The 20,529-nt window shown below is 31.1% G+C and overlaps 1 protein-coding gene across 1 annotated transcript; it reads left to right on the forward strand.

Annotated features, from left to right (window-relative positions):
- Nucleotides 1–2,813: 2,813 nt before the first annotated feature.
- On the forward strand, nucleotides 2,814–8,944 carry LOC133195007 (uncharacterized). The gene is made up of 3 exons (XM_061330896.1): nucleotides 2,814–2,838; nucleotides 6,370–8,204; nucleotides 8,918–8,944. The coding sequence occupies exons 1-3, from the start codon at nucleotides 2,814–2,816 to the stop codon at nucleotides 8,942–8,944; spliced, it is 1,887 nt and encodes a 628-aa protein (XP_061186880.1).
- The last annotated feature ends 11,585 nt before the right edge of the window (nucleotides 8,945–20,529 follow it).

A 20,529-nucleotide genomic window follows, 5' to 3' on the forward strand; every position in this document is an offset into this window, starting at 1 on the left:
AGCAGATCTTTTTCACAGAGTTCATTGAGCAGATTTGTTTCACAAGTTTCTTTGGCTTTCCTGTTTTTTTTGTAACCTGAGGTCAGGCTCCTCAGGGTCAACATTGGTTTTACTGTTTTGAACGAGGCCAGTCTCCTCAGTCATTCTAATGTCAGATATTCTTTTACTGTTTTTTAAAGACACCAGTCTCCTCAGTCAAGTCCAGGTCAGACATTGTTTTACTGTTTTTCATGAGGCCAGTCTCCTCAGTCTTGTCAGTCCGTATCTCTTTCCTGGCACCTCTCATCCTCCAATACTTTCTTCTGGGCATCTACAAAGGACAAAGTTAATAATGAATATTGATACTGCGGATGTACAGTCAAGCCTTGTTAATATAGACACTTATTATCATATGGGTTTATGAAGCATTAGGAATACCAAAATTTACCCCAAATTACTTGTAGATATAAATGTTCTGTCCCCCCCCCCCCCAGACCTCATCAGGAAGGTGAAGTATCCTGATTACCATGGCTCAACTGTACATCCTTCTATATATTAGAAAAGGGAGGAAAGAAAGGGGAAAAGAACTTTTTTTCTTCAATTTCTGAATAATCTTAAAATTTCCAACCCATTATTAAAATGACCTATCAGGTAAATAGAGTGATCAGTGGACATATCATCAACATAGTTAATATTTTATGAAAAAACAAATGATAGGCAGTATTAGCAAACAAGGTCATTGTATAAACCAAAATAGAATAGGAAATTGTCTATTTAAAACCAGATTTTTGATACTTGCATTGCTAGACTCTGAGTGTGACATCTTACAATATTGCACAGAGAATTCCTATCTCATTTTTTTCTTCTATTTTTAAGAAATGGGCACATCGTTCTGTAACAATTGATGCTCTATAAGAAAAACCGAAATGTTCCATTCAAATGAAAATTTTACCATTTCAATGCACATCACTGTTACATGCATAATTGTTGCCATATGACTGCTGACCTTGATTAAATGAACTTAAAATGAAAAGTCTTCTATCTGTTAAATACATAAAGATCAACTCTGTGATGAATATTCATGAAGATAAAATGTAATACGGGCTTCCAATCAATTTAAACCTTTTATCAGAACTCCTACTATCCATTGGATCTATTACAGTACTAATTAAACTCAAAATGCATGTTTCCTTCTAAACAGAGGCTGTATATGTAAAAAATATGAAACTTCTTCAATAAACCCACCCATCATGTAAATCACTGGCCAAAAAATGTGTACATGTATGCATGATCAATGTGATTTGAATCTTGTGCAATTAACTAAAAATATCTGTCTTCCTCTATCAATAGGCTTTCTTGTATATAAAATAAAATAGAAAAACTTGCAAGTAAAACATTACTTGATGTTGTATTATAAAAGTGCAAGGGGACAAATAACCCAACTGTACAGGTTGGCAAAGTGAAACACACTAATACTACACAGTGCCCTCTATTTTAGATGCAAAATCTAATAAAACTTCCTATTCGCTAGAACTTACCTTTCAAAATAAACAAAATTAAGCAATTTAAAGTAAACTGGTGTCAAATATTTCTTTGGACTAATGATACAAAATTTTAAAAGAAATTAAATGTATGATTTTCACTCAATACTGTTCATTTAAAAATTCTGTGCAGTGCATAATCACAAAAGATAAACAAATTTGTAAAAATAAATAAATAAATAAATCCTCCCGAGTACTAAGTATACTTAATACCAATACTACTTCTCCATTAAATCTCCAAGAATACTGTGACCTGTAAAATATTCCTTTTTTGTGCCACTGCAATGATATTTGGCTAATCCAGAGAAAAAAAAGAGCAATAACAAATTATTTCTAATTTCCTTCAGCTTCTGAAAATTTGCAATTTAATAACTGAAAATGTCACTCAATTCACAAAATAATGTGTATCTATACGAGTGCAATTTTTTTATGATTTCCATTTCAAGCTTTATTCAAGACGTATTCAAATAAATAATAATAGGGTTATTGTTCCTGACAGGGAAGGACCTCCTTAACACATGCAAAATCTTCTTTCAACTTTTAATTGCAAAAAGGATGAGCAGATTCTGAAGCATAAGTGTGTATATAAAGTTTTTGCTAATGATGGAAATATCTGCACATTTAGAAAAAAATCACCACCATGATGTCTGTGAGCGAATGCTCATTAATAATAGCCCTGCTCTGATGTGAATAAACCCTCTCATGTTGACATTGAATTTGTACAAAAATGAATCCCACGTGACCATATGACATGCCTCAACAAAGAGTGTGCTAAAATTTCAAGCATCTGCGATGATTAGTTGTTGAGAAAACTGGGACAGAAATTTAGTACAGACAAACAGGAAGTTGACATCTGATTTCAACAAAAAAGAATCCAAATATATGGCATGCCTGAACAAAGAGTGTGCTAAAATTTCAGGTATCAGCAATTAGTATGTAGTTGATGAGAAAACTGCGATGAAAATTTGGTACCAACAGACACACGGATAAACAGGAAGTTGACATCAGATGTGAACAAAAATGATCTTTCCATAAAGCATGCCTACACAGAGACTGCGCTAAAATTTCAAGTATCTGTGATGAATAGTTGCTGAGAAAACTGGGACAGAAATTTGGTACGGAGAGATGCACAGATAAAAAGGAAGTTGACATCGGATTTGTACAAAAATGAATGCTACCATATGGCATGCCTAAACAAAGAGTGTGCTAAAATTTCAAGTATCTGTGATGAGTACTTGCTGAGAAAACTGTGATGAAAATTTGATACAGACAGACACACAAGGATTAAACAGTATGCCCCCTCTCCTTCAGAGTGGGGGTATAAATTAATCATTGCTGCACAATGGAAAATTGCAAAATGTATTCAACAATTCAGTGCAATTGATTTTCTTCCCCATTGCTGTAACCATGGGATGTTTGATCACAGATAGTTTTTTTTTAAAGCAAAAAATATTTCAGGTCAAGTAGATATTACAGTCTTAAACAGAAATCTCAAATGAAATATAATTTAAATAATTCTTTTTAAAAAAGCACCAAATATGATTTAATCTTTAGCATACAATTTTCAATGAAGATAGTTTATTGTTACAATATAACACTATAATCAAGCAACAATACAACACAACAACAACTAAATGAATCTTTTTATTTATTATTCAGCAGAATACTATGGTATGTATGTTCAAATATACTGGATCCCATAATACTGGCTGCATCACTACATTAATCATATCATGCTTTTCTTTTTCCTCGTTATACTTTTTTCTCCTCAGTCTGTACATTTCGATTATTATTCATCAATAAAATATATATCCTGTATTCTAAATTGTTTTGCCATATCATATATCTAGAGTTGGGTAGACCCAATACATTTTATTTCCATTAGCGAACTCTTCAAAATTAGAGGCGTGTTTGGTCATCTGACTGGAACAGCATGGCCTTGTGGATAATAAATAACATGCCAATCTCAATCCAAATTTAAATGTTAAATCTATTTGTCATTCCAATCAATGAATAGAAGAACTAAAAGACATGTAAGAGAGTGAAAACGCTAAATTTATCATCCATTAATAAAAAAAATTATGACATTTCCAAGGCATGTGTATTGTATTTAGAAGTACCATACGATAAATAGAGATATACGATCAACAATAGATATAAATTGATATCATTGTTATTCCTACTCTTAATGTATGTATAAAATCCACAACAATAAAATATTTCATTTGCATTTTGTTAGGATTTGTTCATCGACATTCAACACACTGTTTACATGTTTATGTTAAAGTTTGTCCCAGAAATCCCGCGAGATTTGTACATTTTCCGACGTTTACACAAAAGAGCACACAAGGAAGCGTAACTTTTCCATAGTGGAAATAGAAGGTATTCACAGTGCGGCTTCCATTGTGCATTTTTTAAAGCTTTGTGAATATACACAGGTATCTGCACACGCATCGCGTTAAGATGAATTGCTCCGTTTAGTAAATCGTCAGATTTAATCGGCGATACTGATTGCAGAATGACTGTTAAATTCATGATAAATTTGCAAAATTTCAAAGGCTTCAAAAAGTTTACAGTCAACTCAAATGAGCAAATGAAAACATCGCATCTCCATCATTGAATCGGTTCGATATTTAATGCATGTTTAAAATATTACCTCTATAAATGAACGAAAATAAACCAGGTATCTTAATTAAAGTCAGAGCTGGATCTGTTCTTTAATTCTGTCTTTTTTCCCAACGCAACGTGGCTGTGAAAAACAAAGAGCCTCGTTCTGATATCGGATATGGTAATATTCGGAATAACGATCCCGATCGGACAAAAATCTAAAGACTATGGAAAAAACAACAGCGTGACTAAAACATACAGCGGTCTTTCAAAAAGAATATACAACATTAAATAATGTCATTTAAAGGTATAAACAATTACAGGTATTAACAATTACAACACCATGATCAACAAAAAAAAGGGGGGGGGACTGATTGCACAATCTCTGTTTTGAGCCCAGTGTTGTTTTGGCATAAAGAAAAGTCAGAAAGTCATAAAGTCAAAAAAATTTGAATCTGCACTATGTCAGAAAATTTTCAGAGAAGATTTCTCAATTTTGATCCAGTAGCTTTCAAGAAAAAATATATATTCCAATGTAAAAATATGACCCCCTATTGTGGCCCCACCCTATCCCTGGGGGCCATGATTTGAACAATTTTAAAATCTACATTACCCAAGGATGCTTCCAGGTAAGTTTCATCTTTTCTGGTCCATTGGTTCTTGAAAAGAAGATTTTTAAAAGATTTTTTCTACATATTTCAGTGTAAAATTTGGATTCCCTTTTGTGGCCCCGTCCTATCCCCAGGGGTCATGATTTGAACGATTTAGAATTTACACTACCCAAGGATGCTTCCACATAGCCTTCAGCTTTTCTGGCCCATTGGTTTTTGAGAAGAAGATTTTTAAAGATTTTTTCTACATATTTCAATGTTAAATTTGGATTCCCTATTGTGGCTCCGTCCTTTCCCTGGGGGTCATGATTTGAACAATTTAAAATCTACACTACCCAAGGATGCTTCCACATAAGTTTCAGCTTTTCTGACCCAGTGCTTCTTGAGAAGAAGATTTTTTAATGACTACACCATATTTTTGTTTTTTCTTAATTATCTCCCCTTGGAAAGGGGCTTGGCCCTTCATTTTAACAATTTAAACTCCCCTTCACCCAAGGATACTTTGTACCAACTTTGGTTAAAATTGGCTCAGTAGTTCTTGAGAAGAAGTTCAAAATGTGAAAAGTTTACAGACGGACGGACAGACGGACGGGCGGACTACGGACAACGGGTGATCAGAAAAGCTCACTTGAGCTTTCAGCTCAGGTGAGCTAAAAAAGGAGTAAAATTCAGATTTATTTAAAGAATGATAAGGCCTGTTTAAGGATTAATTTCCTTAATATTACCTTAAAATGAATGGTATATTGAAAATTTTGTACAAACTTAACTGTACAAAGTGCACTGATATGTACTTAAGTAAATTGTTTTGTCCAATTAGCTATTTGAAATAATTATTTTTTTCATGTTATATAACCTTTTATCGTGGAAAGACTGTATTGATATTATAATTGGTTTCTTCTATAAGTATTGATATACATGTAATTGTTGCTATAAAGAGAAAAGATATTCAAAGTTGTGGTGTATGTGCCTTTTATTTAATATTAAATAATGTTCATATATTTTATAAAGTCTTTTTTGTAAATCGGACCAGACTACAATAATTTTTTAACCATATATCTTTCGTTCCTCTTCTATTGACTGTGTCAGTAACTTGTATTTATTTTTCCTCGGGATTTTTCTAGATGGCAATGTTGATCCTGGGGCAAGAACTTAACATGTAGTTTGTGAATTTATAGTTAAATTTAATATTTCCGGATGTTTACATATAAGAATCATATAGATGACCTGATTCCAATCTATTTTTAAGTGATATGCACCACACACACACACACACACACACACACTCTCTCTCTCTCTCTCACACACACACACCCTCACACACACACACCCTCCCCCCCCCCCCCTCACCACACACACACACCCACACACAGATATATATATATATATATATATATATATATATATATATATATATATATATATATATATATATATATATATATATATATATATATATATATATATATATATATATATATATATATATATATAACAACATTGCCTTCATTTTTAACAAAAATTTCACTAATTTGTTCATTTGTTAAGATCATTGTGATTTGAAAGTGGAGTTAATTTGAATTTTACCATATATATGCTGAATGAAGTGAATATAAAGACAATACATTGATAAGAAGAACTTAAAAAAGAAATAGATGTATTGAATGCTGAAAAATATGAAAATGATACTTTAAATGATTCAGAAAACTTTGTACATATTGAAAAAAATGTAGATTTTAGAGATAGTTCAAAGGGCAGACCTTACAATTTTAAGTTAAGAAAGTTATATTATTTTTTTATCAGTAATAATATTGGTGTGCAGCATATTTCTCCTGTTGTTGAAGCTGTTTTAAATATTTTTGACATTAATGTAAGAAATTTACCAAGTAAAAGTACAACTGCAGTTTTATCAAGTGAAATGGGTGTCGTGTCAAGGAATCATATGAAAGAAGAGCTTTTAAACAGTGAAAATATAACAATGCATAGAGATGCAACTACAAAAAAAGGGAAACATTTTTATGCCTTACAATTTAATACAGGAAATAAATTTTTAACTGGTGGTATTAGAGAAGTGTCTGATGGCAAGGGAGAAACTTATGTTAATAGTACTAAAGAAATGTTATATGATATTTCAGGTAAAGAAAGTGATCAAAAAAGTATTTTAGAATCTGTATCTTGTTTTATGACAGATAGAAGTTCTACTGAACAAAAAGTTAATTGTATTTTATCAAGTGAAATTTCTCATGATGTTCATTCTTTTAAATGTTCTGTGCACCCTCTTTTACAATTTTCAGATGTTTGTTTACAAGAATTTTATGATATTGAAAAAGAATTAAATATTCATTTTGATGGACATTGTAGTACACCAAAGGATCCTTATGTTATGTTTATTTTAAGATGTGTATCAAAATTGTTTTTTAAAGATGGAGTGGGTGATCCACATTTTACTCGTATATTTGTTAGAAGTCATGGAACAGACAAAGTCCCTCTTATGGACACAAGAGGAAATCGTTTTAATTTGTGTTTTTATAATGCTGCTGGTGCATTTTTTATTCATAAACTTCTATTACAATATCTTTTATCCTCAAAAAGTTCTTTTAATTTTGTTATGAATGCTATTGTTTCTGCATTGCAGAGCAAATTATTTTTAACAATTTTAAGAGCTCTTGGTATTATTTGTAAATTTTTAACTGAACCATACTGGAAAAAGACTTTGGAAGTATCGAGTATTGCAAATATGAGCACTGTCTATCAGAGATTTTTATATGTTTTAAATGTTATTAATGAAAACCCTTCTGTATTGTTGAATCGGGAAATTAAACTATTTGAAGGTCCAGATTTTTATGATCCTGTGTGTGATTTTTTATACTCTGTGTCAGTAAATGATGATCTTACCTGTGTTTTTATTAAGAGATGTACTACTGTTTTAATAGCCAAGGCAAAGAAGTTGTTTGCAGATTTTTTAGATGGAGGGAAATATTTTAATGCATGTTCAAAGAATTTTTTTAAAGAATGTTCATCCTGTTCTACAAATAATATCAGTATTGAAAGACTAATGGGTCAATTAGATTTTAAAGTGAAATATGCTGCCACATCATCTGTAAATACTATTGAGAGTGTTTTAATGTTTAACAATAATGATACTATAAATTGGTTGGCAAAGAAAAGTGAGGATAATCAGAGACAAATTATTAATAATGCAAGAAAAGAAAGTAGAACATTTTTATTAGAAAATAGAAGAAGAAAAGAAGATTTATTACAGAAACATTTACAAATTATAAGAGAAAAGGAGGAAGAGACAAAGAAGAAGAAGGAACGACAGACTGAAGCAATTGACAAGGCATTAGAGGATATTAATATTCATGGACTGTGGCAATCGGAGGAGGAGATAAGTCATAGATTAAGTCAACTAAAAACAAAGAAAGAGAAAATGACAGCCTTGAAGACCCAGATTAATATATATAAAAAGGTTTTTAGAGTGGAGAAAGAGTTGAAACATTTATTGTGTTTTAGTAAAAAAGGAAAAGTGTTTGATGAAAAAAAATTAAAAGAAAATTTAATAACGCTATTAAAAGAAAGGAAAAACCAACAAGAAAGCAATACATGTACCACCAATCCTGAAGACTTTGTCTTAAGAGATATATATCATACATGGACTGATAATGGAGAGGATGTAGAATGGGAGGGGCAGATTTTAAGCTACAGCAATGGAGTGTTTAAAATAAAGTCAATTAAAAAGAGTTACATAATTAATATCACTTTATTTAAAATTCACAAAATAATATTGCAACATTTGAAATAAATGTTGCAATTTTACATAAAATATAGCCATTAAATTATAAGAGAGGTATGTAACACTTTGAACGTACCAGAATTATAATGATTTATATACAGTTCATTTCTTGTGTATTTTTTTAAAATTTTATTTCAATCTATGAAAACTTTTCAGTTTGATGTAATGAATAATTTACAATGTTTGCATATAATGATTGAAGGAAAACGTCAAGTTACATACCCCGGTACCTCTTGCTCTGAATATTTATGGTTTCAGGGTTTTCTTCCTTTTATTTTAAATTAACATTATGAACTATATGTTTACAAACCCATTGATTTAAATGTTTTTCTTAAAATGTATTATGTTGTTGATTTTAAGATAAATTTAACTGCTATGAAATTTTTTAGAAATGGGTTTATAAACAAGGAATTTGATGCATGATGTAATGATATATGAAGGATTTGTAATGATGCCTATATACACCCATACTTTTATGACAGCATGTCACAGCTTGCAGATTTTAATTTTTATCCTTAATCTAAGATTCATTGACTACAAACACAAATACTGTGAATTCATAGAAATAGGAAATGTTTTATTGGTTCCCCAGCTATATATATATATTATGATATTTGGATACCCATAAATTAAAAAAAAAAAGATATAGCAAAGTATTTTGACAGGTCCAATGGAAATGATTATAAGTGACTTTTACTGTATTTATATTGACAAAGTCTAACATACTTATTTCCCATTGGATAAAGAGTGTTTGTCCTTTAACATGTTTAAAAAAAATAAACACAATGTAGAACACTTATATATGTTATGAACACTACTTAAAATGTTTCTGTCTTTATGTTCTTGTCTTTGTGAAATGTGACTGTACATGTATATGTGAATGTATAACAAATGTAAATCTATATGAACTATGTAAATTTAAAATATAATGGTTTATTGAAATCATACAAATGCAAAATAATACATGAAGAATAAGACATAAATGAGTTTCACATATTACCATTATTGCATCAGTGACTATAATTTCATTCAAGTTAGTACAGATATATATGCTAATATCTATATATTTATTGAATTTAGGTTATGTACTGGAATGATAGTGAGAAGACAGACAGTAGCATATTTGAGCTAACAGAAAGAGAAATTAAAACAGACATCAAGGAAGGAAATTTATTTTTCAAAGGTAAGTTTCAAATACATTTTAATTTAATTTTAAATAAACATTAAGATGATTGACAAAAATTAATGCTTTTATGTTTATATATTAAAATGCCTATTTATGTTTTAGACACAGCAGCAAAATTGGATCACAGTTATACCACATTTTGAAGCAGACTATAAGGTATGTCATACAGAGCTACCTTCAAACTGCTGATTAAATTTATTAGAGTTATTCCCCTTTGGTAACATTAATAGTGTGATTCTATTCATATATAAATTTAATTTGCATATTAATTTGCAAGCAACCAATGAAAATCTCTTTATTTATAACTATCTTACACACATACAAACAATATTATAATAATTTAGAATTAAAAAAAATCATTTCTTATTTTTAGGTGGAATAGCTACGTTCGGCCTAGCTTTGAAATTAAACGTAATAGGGTGTGTTATGGGGGGATAATGGTAGGGAACTGTAAGGAAAAGACTTAGGACATGATGCCATAGATAATCAAGGTAAGGATTGGGGTTTATGGGTCTCGCACATATATTTATGTGCATGATTCAAATGTTGTTATAGAGGAAATTCGGGTAACCCTACGATTATACATACAAACATGTTTACACAATAGTACTAACGATAGTATAGTGATATTTCCACATCGGACATACAAAGAAATGAGATAATATAATATTCATTACATAATATATAATTATAAGGACGAATATAACATGACTGGGGTGGTATAAACGTAACACTAGTTATTCCAAATAATTTTGTAATCTGTTATATTTCGAATGCTTGAGGTCCCTCCATATATAACTCTTCATTTTGTGGACCCTCCTATCATTTAAAAGGAAATGGTCAGTGAATTTGAATTATTTTGACGAGATGATGTAGGTAACAGATTATGGTTCAGGTTTGTTATAAATTTACTTTCTCGCGTATTTCGATGTGCATGCGTTACAAGACCTTTTTGTTGGTAAAAAAAAAAAGATTTCATAAATATTCATGATCGAGGAATCTCATGTGACATTCATTCGATTAATAAAATGTAGATGGAACTTGCTGAACGACATGTTATTTACCCACATAAGCATGTTTTAATCATAGTGATATCCATTCACGAATTTATTTCTGTAATTTATTGTGTACTCATGCTGTCTCGCTGTTTTTCTTTCATACATCGCTAGATCTTTTGAGGTAGCAAATTCATGTAGTAACTTTAATTTTTCGTTTTCTTTTTTTGTGATCCAAGATTTTTATTTTGCGATTTTAAGATTCGCCATTAGTTTGGCTAACAAGGATAAATATAATAATGCCTTATAGTTTTATTTCTTTGATATCAAAATCTTATACGTGAAAAGAAGAAAACACTTGCTGTAGCCCTCAACTCGACATTTAGATATATCGACGACGTATAGTCAATTAATAATGATTATTGATACGATATATCCCGGTGAGCTTGAAATAAAAGATTCCAAAGAGTCCGACACATCTGTTTCATATTTGGATATTTAACTGGAAAAAGACGTTAATGGTAATCTAACAACAACGCTTTCTGATAAACGTGATGACTTTAACTTTTCAATCGTCAACTTCCCTTACTGATGCAGCAATATACCTCCATCACCTGAATACGATTTCTAAAACAAGTTATTGACAAACAAATTGATGAAACACGAATAATTACAGTCTCGTTTAAAGTCGTCATTTCGTAAGCTCTATGGTCGATACAATGACCTTGTCAGCAAATACAAAGTTTTTCATATCAATTTGTTAGATCATTATTTACACACTGAATTGTTGACTTTTTTTTCCCCATTATTTCCCGATCATGACAAGGAGCACAAGGAGCACATGGCGGGTGTGACCGGTCGGCAGGGGATGCTCACTCCTCCAAGGCACCTGATCCCACCTCTGATGTGTTAGAGGTCCGTTTTTTCTCTGCTCCAAAATTTGTATTGTTACATGGACTTTTGAGATTGAATACTGTTCGTCATCTCCATATATTTAATATCACTATTATTCTAATTTAAAATTACAGAAATTTTAATTTTTTTTGGGACAGATGGAAACTATGCCTGGACTTCACAATCCTTATTACACATGGAGATAATCCAGCTTTCAAGTCCGATACCTAAGAACCTAAAGGTACGGAAGCTAGGGATTGGAGGGGTAGGGGCTTATACATGAAAATATTCTTAAAATTTTATGCATGCTTCAGAACATATCATGAAAGTTGGGCAATTCATTTTCTGTCGTTTCTGCGTAAATGAAATTGTCTTTTAAATAAATATTATTTTTTTTACATAGTTATATATACAACGTTTTGTGCTTTCTTTCCTCAAGAATTTTTTAATTCAGAAATCTAGAATCAATAATTTTTCAATGTGTGATGAACTTACTAAGAAAGAATAATTCTTCTGTTTAAACATCATTTATAAATCATACTTTAATAAAAAGTTGTGTATATAAAATGCTTGATTTTTTTTCTTGCTGAGATATAAGATTTCATGGGTGTGCTTCTGTGGTTAATTCTTGGGTAATGCAAACCTTTGTCATGAAGAAAAAAAATCGTAGAAACTTTGACTGACTATAAATTATTGAATCTGAGGAAAAGTTTTGGTAAAACCTAAATAAGGAATTTCGAGGGGAGCGATTGTGTGCAAAGCTGTGTCTCTCCTGCTTTTTCACTATAAAACTATGATTTTGACTTTATATACGCACTCAGTGCTTTGATTTTAGCTACTAGTATATTGAATCTTGGAAACAAATGCGAGCCCCCCCCCACCCCCACCCCCCCGCCCCTCGAAAAAGTAGCCTTACAAGCATTTAAAAAGGGGATCTTTTCATTTACTGAGAGCATACTACGCATGTTGATCTGTAGGGATATTGAACGATAAAGACATTAAAATGCTTCTTTAATCGAGCGAATTTTTCCTTTCCAAAAGAGACAAATTGGAGAAAGGAGCTGTACATTTGCAATGTAGTGTTTAGATTTTATTCCAGGTTATTTTTTTTTTTAATAAAACTTTTATCCACCTTGTATTGGAATTCTTTAATAAACTGACAAACTCTCACTGATGAATTTAGACGTACCTGTAGCGAGCGCTAGAAATACTACTAAGAGCCAGGTCACCCTCCAATACATGTACTTCATTTACATTTGTGAAATAATATAAGGGTATTTCAGAAGGAAAGAAATTTACAAATTCTATCGTCAGAGAATTAATTTGTAATGTTGAATATTACATGTGCGTAAGTTACCAACATCCTTTTTTAAAATGTTAAATTTGTGTCCAGCGTATACCCATGTGACATATCTTGCAACGAATTTATTTCGTTGTTAAATTTTTTTTTTGTTCGTGGCCACGAATTAATAAAAAAAAAATTCAAACCATGTTCTATACCTGCTGCCTTAAAGACTTATGAGGGACTACCCAAAATTTTAAGTTTTCACACAAATATGTAGAATATGTTTAATGTCTTCTTCTGAAAACAAACAAGTTATATTGGTTAAACGTCAAATATTTCTATAAATGCCATGCAAATTAAAATTATGTAGTATTATTAGTTTCAGAAAATTAAAGTACATTAAATTCATGAAAAAAAAAAAAACGGGTTCACGAAGACTGATTATGAGCTACGTGTACATTTACCGAGCTTCTGGATTTATAATACAATGCAACATAATTTAAGACTATTTAGAGCCCAAAATTCTTAAGCTTATATCTAAATTCACAGAAAAAATACTAGACACATAATGCTAATTTTCACCAGATTTGTCACCTTCTAGGGTACAAAACTTTTCTTCCGCCATCATGAGTTTGACTTGGTGAATCATTAATTTGTTTTGATCTATTTGCTATGGCTTATATCTGATATAAGTTAGTTATAGTTAGAGTAATATTTTATCAAGATATATTCAAAGCTAGGCTGAGTGATATTTTATCAAGCAATTGCATATTTGAGAGAGAGAGAGAGAGAGAGAGAGAGAGAGAGAGAGAGAGAGAGAGTTCATTGAAATATGATACCAAATATGTACATGTAACCATATTAACATGAATCAGAGATATTTTTTTCTTAAAAGGAAAATAAAAATCAACAGCTAAAACATTGAAATCAGTATCATTATCATTGGTCAATAATACTTTATTTGTATTTAAGTTAAATTTAAAACTAAGGGATCTAGACTATATTTCTTCGAGCTTCTTGATACATTAAAAAATACTTAAAGGACCAAAGCCATTGAGAAAGAGGAAACATTTCTTGTGCAAAGAGAATATGAAGTCACGTGCTAAATTGTAACGATGGAATGTTACAGGAGCGTATATCGTCTCCTTAGGAACTTCTTTCAGATATATTAAGATGGCTATTGGTACTTTGCGAAACGAAACGGAACGGAACGAAACCAGTTGTGGGGTACCTTGTGGGGGAAATAAAAATGAATGTAAAACTAAAAAAATAAATAATGTTATTTAATTAACATAAATTACTCCACAGTGTCAAGTAGCGAGCTGTAAAATAAAATGTCTGTAAGCTAGTGTAAGCATTAATTTTTGATGACATCTGTAGTTACTATGTAAACAGTATTGAATGATTAATATTCATCTATTAACGATGCATTCCTATCCAAATTTACCGTCAAGAACTTCGGTACATCGTTTATTTTGTTTACTGACAAGTCTGTGTAGTAAAGAGAGTTGTCGCATTTTACCAGCATGACATGATTCTCTGGTTCCGTTCCGTTCCGCTAAATACCTATATCCATGTGGATATTAGTATTTAGCGGAACGGAACGAAACACAGAGAAATTGAATACTTGTAATGTTACGCACGCAAGCACTCTGTTATTTTTTCAATTAAATTATAAAAATTTAAACCTGTATATTAAATTTTGTAAAGGAATACGAAAAAGACAAGGAAAGTTAGAATCAATATGCCTGATTTTTAATTAGATTTTTGACTTTTCAAAAAGACTAAAAACGCGCACATGTACGCAAATCATTATCACTTTATAATTTATTGTTATATATTTATATATTGCGGTCCTTGATGCTGATAATAAAACTCAAACCCATTTCTCTATCAATTGAAACATTTATAGACTAGTTTCAATAGTATTGTGTAAAGGTATATGTGTAATGTGTTATGGACTGACAGAAATGTATATGCTAATTCAACATTGATTGATATATTTATAAAGTTCAGATTTACACTCTTTTTATGGACATTATATATCTGGTTCCGTTCCGTTCCGCAAAATGCCAATATCCGTGTGGTTATTAGTATTTAGCGGAACGGAACGAAACACAGCGAAGTTGAAATCTAATGATGTATATGCAAGTACTCTGTTGTTAGACAATTAATCTAATTCTTTTTAATCATGAAAAGTGGAATTCCGTCTATTCAATTTAGATAATCAATACTAAAGAGACAAGAAAAAATTTTCCCGCATTTTTCCCCAGATTGCCGCAAAGGAAAGTTGCAATTATCTCTTTTAGAGTGTGTACATGCAGGAAGGGTGAAAATACATGTATATTAAATTATTGATCTTGATGGAATCTTACAGGGTATCATTAAGAATTGTTTTTTTTAAATTATGTACGACAAGGTCATGAAATTATGGTTGATAGAGGATTTAAGATTAGAGATTTGTTGTTAGAAAGGCATTCAAAGCTTGTAATTCTGCCATTTACCAAGAAATTTTGTTCAAGTGTCTTTGAATAAAAATAATTTCAAACAAACAAAAACATTTCTACTTACAATGTTGACATTTGGGATACTTTTGCACATTTTTAACGATGTCACTTTTAATTATTTGAATGCAGGAGTACCATGTAATATTAATTCATCTAGAAATAATGTAATGAGATTTACCGTTAAAGAATAGCAGACTGAAACTCATAAAATACTCGTACATTTATATGATTCATGGGTAACTTGGTTCCGTTCCGTTTCGCTAAATACTAATATCCACATGGATATTGGTATTTAGCGGAACGGAACGGAACCAAAGAATGGCCAATGTTGGCAAAGCGAGATAACTCTCTTTACTTTGGACTTGTTTATAAACAAAACGATATTTTTTTAGCACTGTACCCAAGCATTTGGATAAAGTCATTTTAAATCTATAATTAATACATATCAATCACTCAATACAAGTGCATTTAGGCAACACCCATCAGCCACGCAATTCTCAATCTATAGGACCCGACACAGTGTTGCGACTTATCTTATTTCTATTTCATACTGACATCGTTTTTAATGAGTAAATAATTATTGACTGTATTATTATGACAGCAAAGTGTTTCGGCGGTTTGATATCGTATTGGTGTATTAAAAATCAAAATCACACATTTTTATCCAAATGCATCAAGCATTTGGATAAAGTCATTTTACATCAATAATTAATACATATCAATCACTTAATACAGTTTACATAGCAACAACAGATGTCACACCAGATGAAAAACCCACAGGACAAAATAATGTATAAGCTAGAACTTTTTACTGTCCTAAAGGTTGTTGTAACGCTATTTCATTCATCCAATATATTGTGCATATAATAACATTTACATAATACCAAATTATGGTAGATAAAAATGTTGAGCAATTGAGGAAAAGATATTTGCTTATTTAATTTTAACATCATCTATATCCATATTTATCACACTTTTTTCACAATCAAACAATATCAAACCACACATTGAAAAAATTGTGTCTGCTGTCGTCCTTTTTTTAACTTATTAACTTGTTGATCATAACTCTATTTTGATTTGAAACAATTGTATATTTAAATGGAATGTCTAACATCTCGAGTGTCCTTGAAACGTTAACTGTTTTAAATTTTTTTTTTAAAATTTAATTAGAGTGTGCTTTTATTGCATGATGGTTTTGAATTCAGATATACTTCCTTTTCTAACCTAAATACCATTTTCTGAAAAAAATAATCTTGTCTAGCTATTTCTATACAGAAATTTCTGGTTTAGAGTTATATAATATTTTCCCATTTGAGTGGTGCAAATCATGATCAATTATACAACTAGACGTGAATCAGGACATTTTTATAATTTTATTATTTAAACATCCGGAAAGATTAAATATAACTACAAATTCACAAAGTACACTTTAAGTTTTGGCTCCAGGAACAACATGATCACTCTAGAAAAATCCCAAGGGAAAAACGATACTAGTTATACTAGTTACTGACGCAGCCATTAGTAGAGAAACGAAAGATAAATGATTAAAATATATTGTAGTCTGGTCCAATTTACAGAAAAAATACTTCTATTATTTGGTCCAAAATGGTTTGATATCCTAGTTTGTGTATGCTGAGTCTATAAAAGATGCTGGCTCTCATGAAAATGGGCGTTAAAAAGGTCAAAATGGCGATTCATAATGGCGGACATCCAATTTTTCTAATTATCTGTTTATGTTGTGCAAATAAAAGAAAGAATTAGTGAATATCTTACTGAGCATAATGCACTTATAAAAAATAATATTCGAACACTTCAATTATCACTTTAAGTCAAAAATGTTTGTTAAGCTTCTGTTTCCTTATTGAATTCGAATTTTCTGGGTTTTGTTTTTTATCTATTATTTCCACATTCTACTATGTTCAGGATTTCACATTTGAAAATGTCCATACACAGATTGGCATGGTTTAAAACAACTCACTTTTCTAGAGCTGTGATGCAGCTGCAACTAAGAAAAATCTCTGCAATGGCCTGGTCATAGGTCTTCAGCAAAGAACCATGATCATCCATCCCATCTCATAGGAATTGGCAATGTGTGCCTACTAATATTTGCCAATTTCTATACAGTGTTTTGCATCGTGCTTGCCTTGTATGTATATAAAAAGGAATCAGAGGGATAATTCCCAGGTTCTTTGATTCAAAGATAATAATTGTCAAAGCTTGTTAGTGGGCACTGTGTAATTTTGAAGGAAAACGACTATTTTTCACGTTTTTAAAAAAAATTTGATCAGTTAATTTCCCTTCTCTTCAAGCATCTATTAGCTCATAGCTGCCTCTGTATACCTTCAGGGAAGATTTCATTGATATGCATCACATCATGTCAATGTGAAGCATATTAAATGTATAAATTAAATGTTTTCGAAGCTCTAGAAAAGAGAAACATATCGCCAAAACAACATAAACAGGAATAATTACAGGCTCCAGCCACATTCTATAGGTGTTTGTTTATTTCTGGAAAGAATTATAGTAGACTAGTAGCAATAGGACATACGATATGCTGGTATGACAACAGCAAGAGGTGTAAGCGGATACTCGAAAACAGCATACTGCTTAGAGAACTAGAGTCTGCTTCTTCACTTGTCCCTTTAGTGCAGAATTAATTAACCAATATTATCATCTATATACCTCCATCTTTAACACCCCCAACAAACATAGCTAGCGGTGACAATGGTTTTTCCTAATGTGCGGTTTGAGAATTAATTCCTCAGATAACACTGTAACAGGTTTTCCTAAGCTTGTAAAGTTAGTAGGAAGACGAATGCCTCTTTTTTCTATAACCCTTCTAACTGGTTGGTGACATTTTTTTCTGAGTGTTACTGATGATTTTGATTAGTCCCTGTAACGTTCAAACAAAAAGTCAATACTAGAAAAGTTTTTTTTTTCTTCTTCTGGAAACAGTTGAAACAAACTCGATTAAAGAGTATCCAAATGTTTTCATCATATTTGACTGTGTTTTTCAGCTCTGAACTAATTACTGTCCACCCAAAATCAAAGCTGCTGGGTAGTTGTCATATTTAACTCGAGCTCCCTCTTCAATATCCCTCAGCACACCATCCGATATAATTGATTTCTTTTCAGACTTAATTGACCTTTTGTACTGACTATTGAAGTAAGCGCTTGTAGGAACTCATTATTAGGCTCCCAACATCCTCCATTCCAGCCTTTTATGCTATATACTGTATGTGTACTTAAAAAAACGGGCTTCATATTTTAGCGGCTTTGGCGCCGACAACGATGCGCTAATCCAAGAATCCGCTGAGAAATCATTTATAAATACAATATACGGTACTGATGTGTATAGCGCTAATTCATGATTTCGCCAACAACTCCATACCCAGAGACTGCGCTAAATTTTGAATACGCCAATTTATGTACACATACAGTAATTCAGTCAGTATCAGGAAATTTGGTCTTTGATTAGCAACAACTTAAGGAACAATTCATTCATGTTCAAGTGTTAAACGACTATTTTTTTCCCAAAACGCTATGCAAAAAGGAAAAAAAAAATCTCTGTTAAGACCATTAGCTTTTGTAACCATATCGATTAGTTTATTTTTTTTATGTAAGAAAAGTAACTTTTTATTCTATCGAAAAAACAATTTTCAAACTTTATCATCTGGAATCACATCATGTGCATTTTTGGTACGAAAAATTCTATAATTGTGGAAATAGAATACCTGATGAGTCCTCGTACGTGATTCCTACTATATCACCAATTTCTTATCGGTAGGCTTCAGCTATTCTTGACTTTGACCTTGATTCAAATGTTCCAACACTTCTCTTGACAACAAAATTTCCTTGCTGGAATTCTCTTCTCTAAGAACTTTACAAAACAACTTGATACACACAATTCCGCTAGCATAGTGTATGGTCGTATCAAAAGAACCGAGGGGAAATTAACAAAAAATGTTTTTCTCTCTTTCCGAATTTGTAAATTACAAAACAATAGACACCAAGTTCCTATTTGAATATATTGAATATTTTATCATTATTTTATTAATTTTAAAACTTAACAGTAGTTCTTTTTATTTTCTGCAAAAATGACTCAGAGTAAAGCAGCCTGAGTATGAGTATTTTGAGAAATTCACGCCTTTTTGAATCGTCATTTCGACGTAATCAAAACCATTTCAAGATGGCCAGCATATTTTTCGGAGTCAAGGTACTCGAAATAGGCTAGGAAAATATACTGGACGAATTAAATAATAATTTGTAGTTCAAACTTATTTCTGGTATTATTTTCAAAAATCAGACTTAGACTGTTGAACGTGATTTAAATGCATTTATTTGTTTAATTATTAAGGATAAATAACATATATGTATACTACGATAATCTAAATTTATACTGCTTTACGAATTTTGTCATAACCAAGAGGGTTTCCTTCAAAGTGAGCAGAATAAAATAATACTTTAGTTTAGAATTACAATATAATGAAAATACACTTAAAAACAAAGACTCTACCCTTTTACTCACAATTAAAAACTCATAAATAGGGAAATATGCGATGTGATACACGTATATTGCTACTTTTCGATTCATTTTTATTCTTTTGATTAGATTTCTATGTTAACATTCACAATATCATTTGGATACAAAATCAAGTACATTTCTAATTTTTAATTTTCAATGTAGTCTGGCAGACACAATTCTCTTGTAAGTTGCAGTGTAAAATTATTTCAATCAAAAGGATGAAAGTTTTGCAAGTAAGAAAGACTTAAATATATTGAGAATATTGCATGTTTTTAAAGATAGTTTTCAATCCCAATATAACAGGACGTCATAGATTACCTTTGATAGGGAAAATAAAAGGATGTTTAAAATAATACACTATTTGTAATAATGTGAGAAACATTTTAACTGTCAAAACAATTATCAAATCTGAAACATAATCCTCCATCGTGTTCATGTTCTTCTTCGCCCTATAACTATAGTCCTGCTGGATTACTGGTGACGTAAATATAGTTAATAATGAGGACCTTAGATCACTAATTTTAAAAGGTCCTAAATTTAAGGAACGTCTATCCTTCAACTGCGTCGGAATTTCATAAATATTATGGATTCTGTAGAGGACTACGCCAG

The sequence above is a fragment of the Saccostrea echinata genome, unplaced genomic scaffold (genome assembly GCF_033153115.1).
Source record: "Saccostrea echinata isolate AGI-Se365-2 ecotype Australia unplaced genomic scaffold, CSIRO_AGI_Sech_v1 ptg000029l, whole genome shotgun sequence".
Taxonomy (NCBI): Eukaryota; Metazoa; Mollusca; class Bivalvia; order Ostreida; family Ostreidae; genus Saccostrea; species Saccostrea echinata.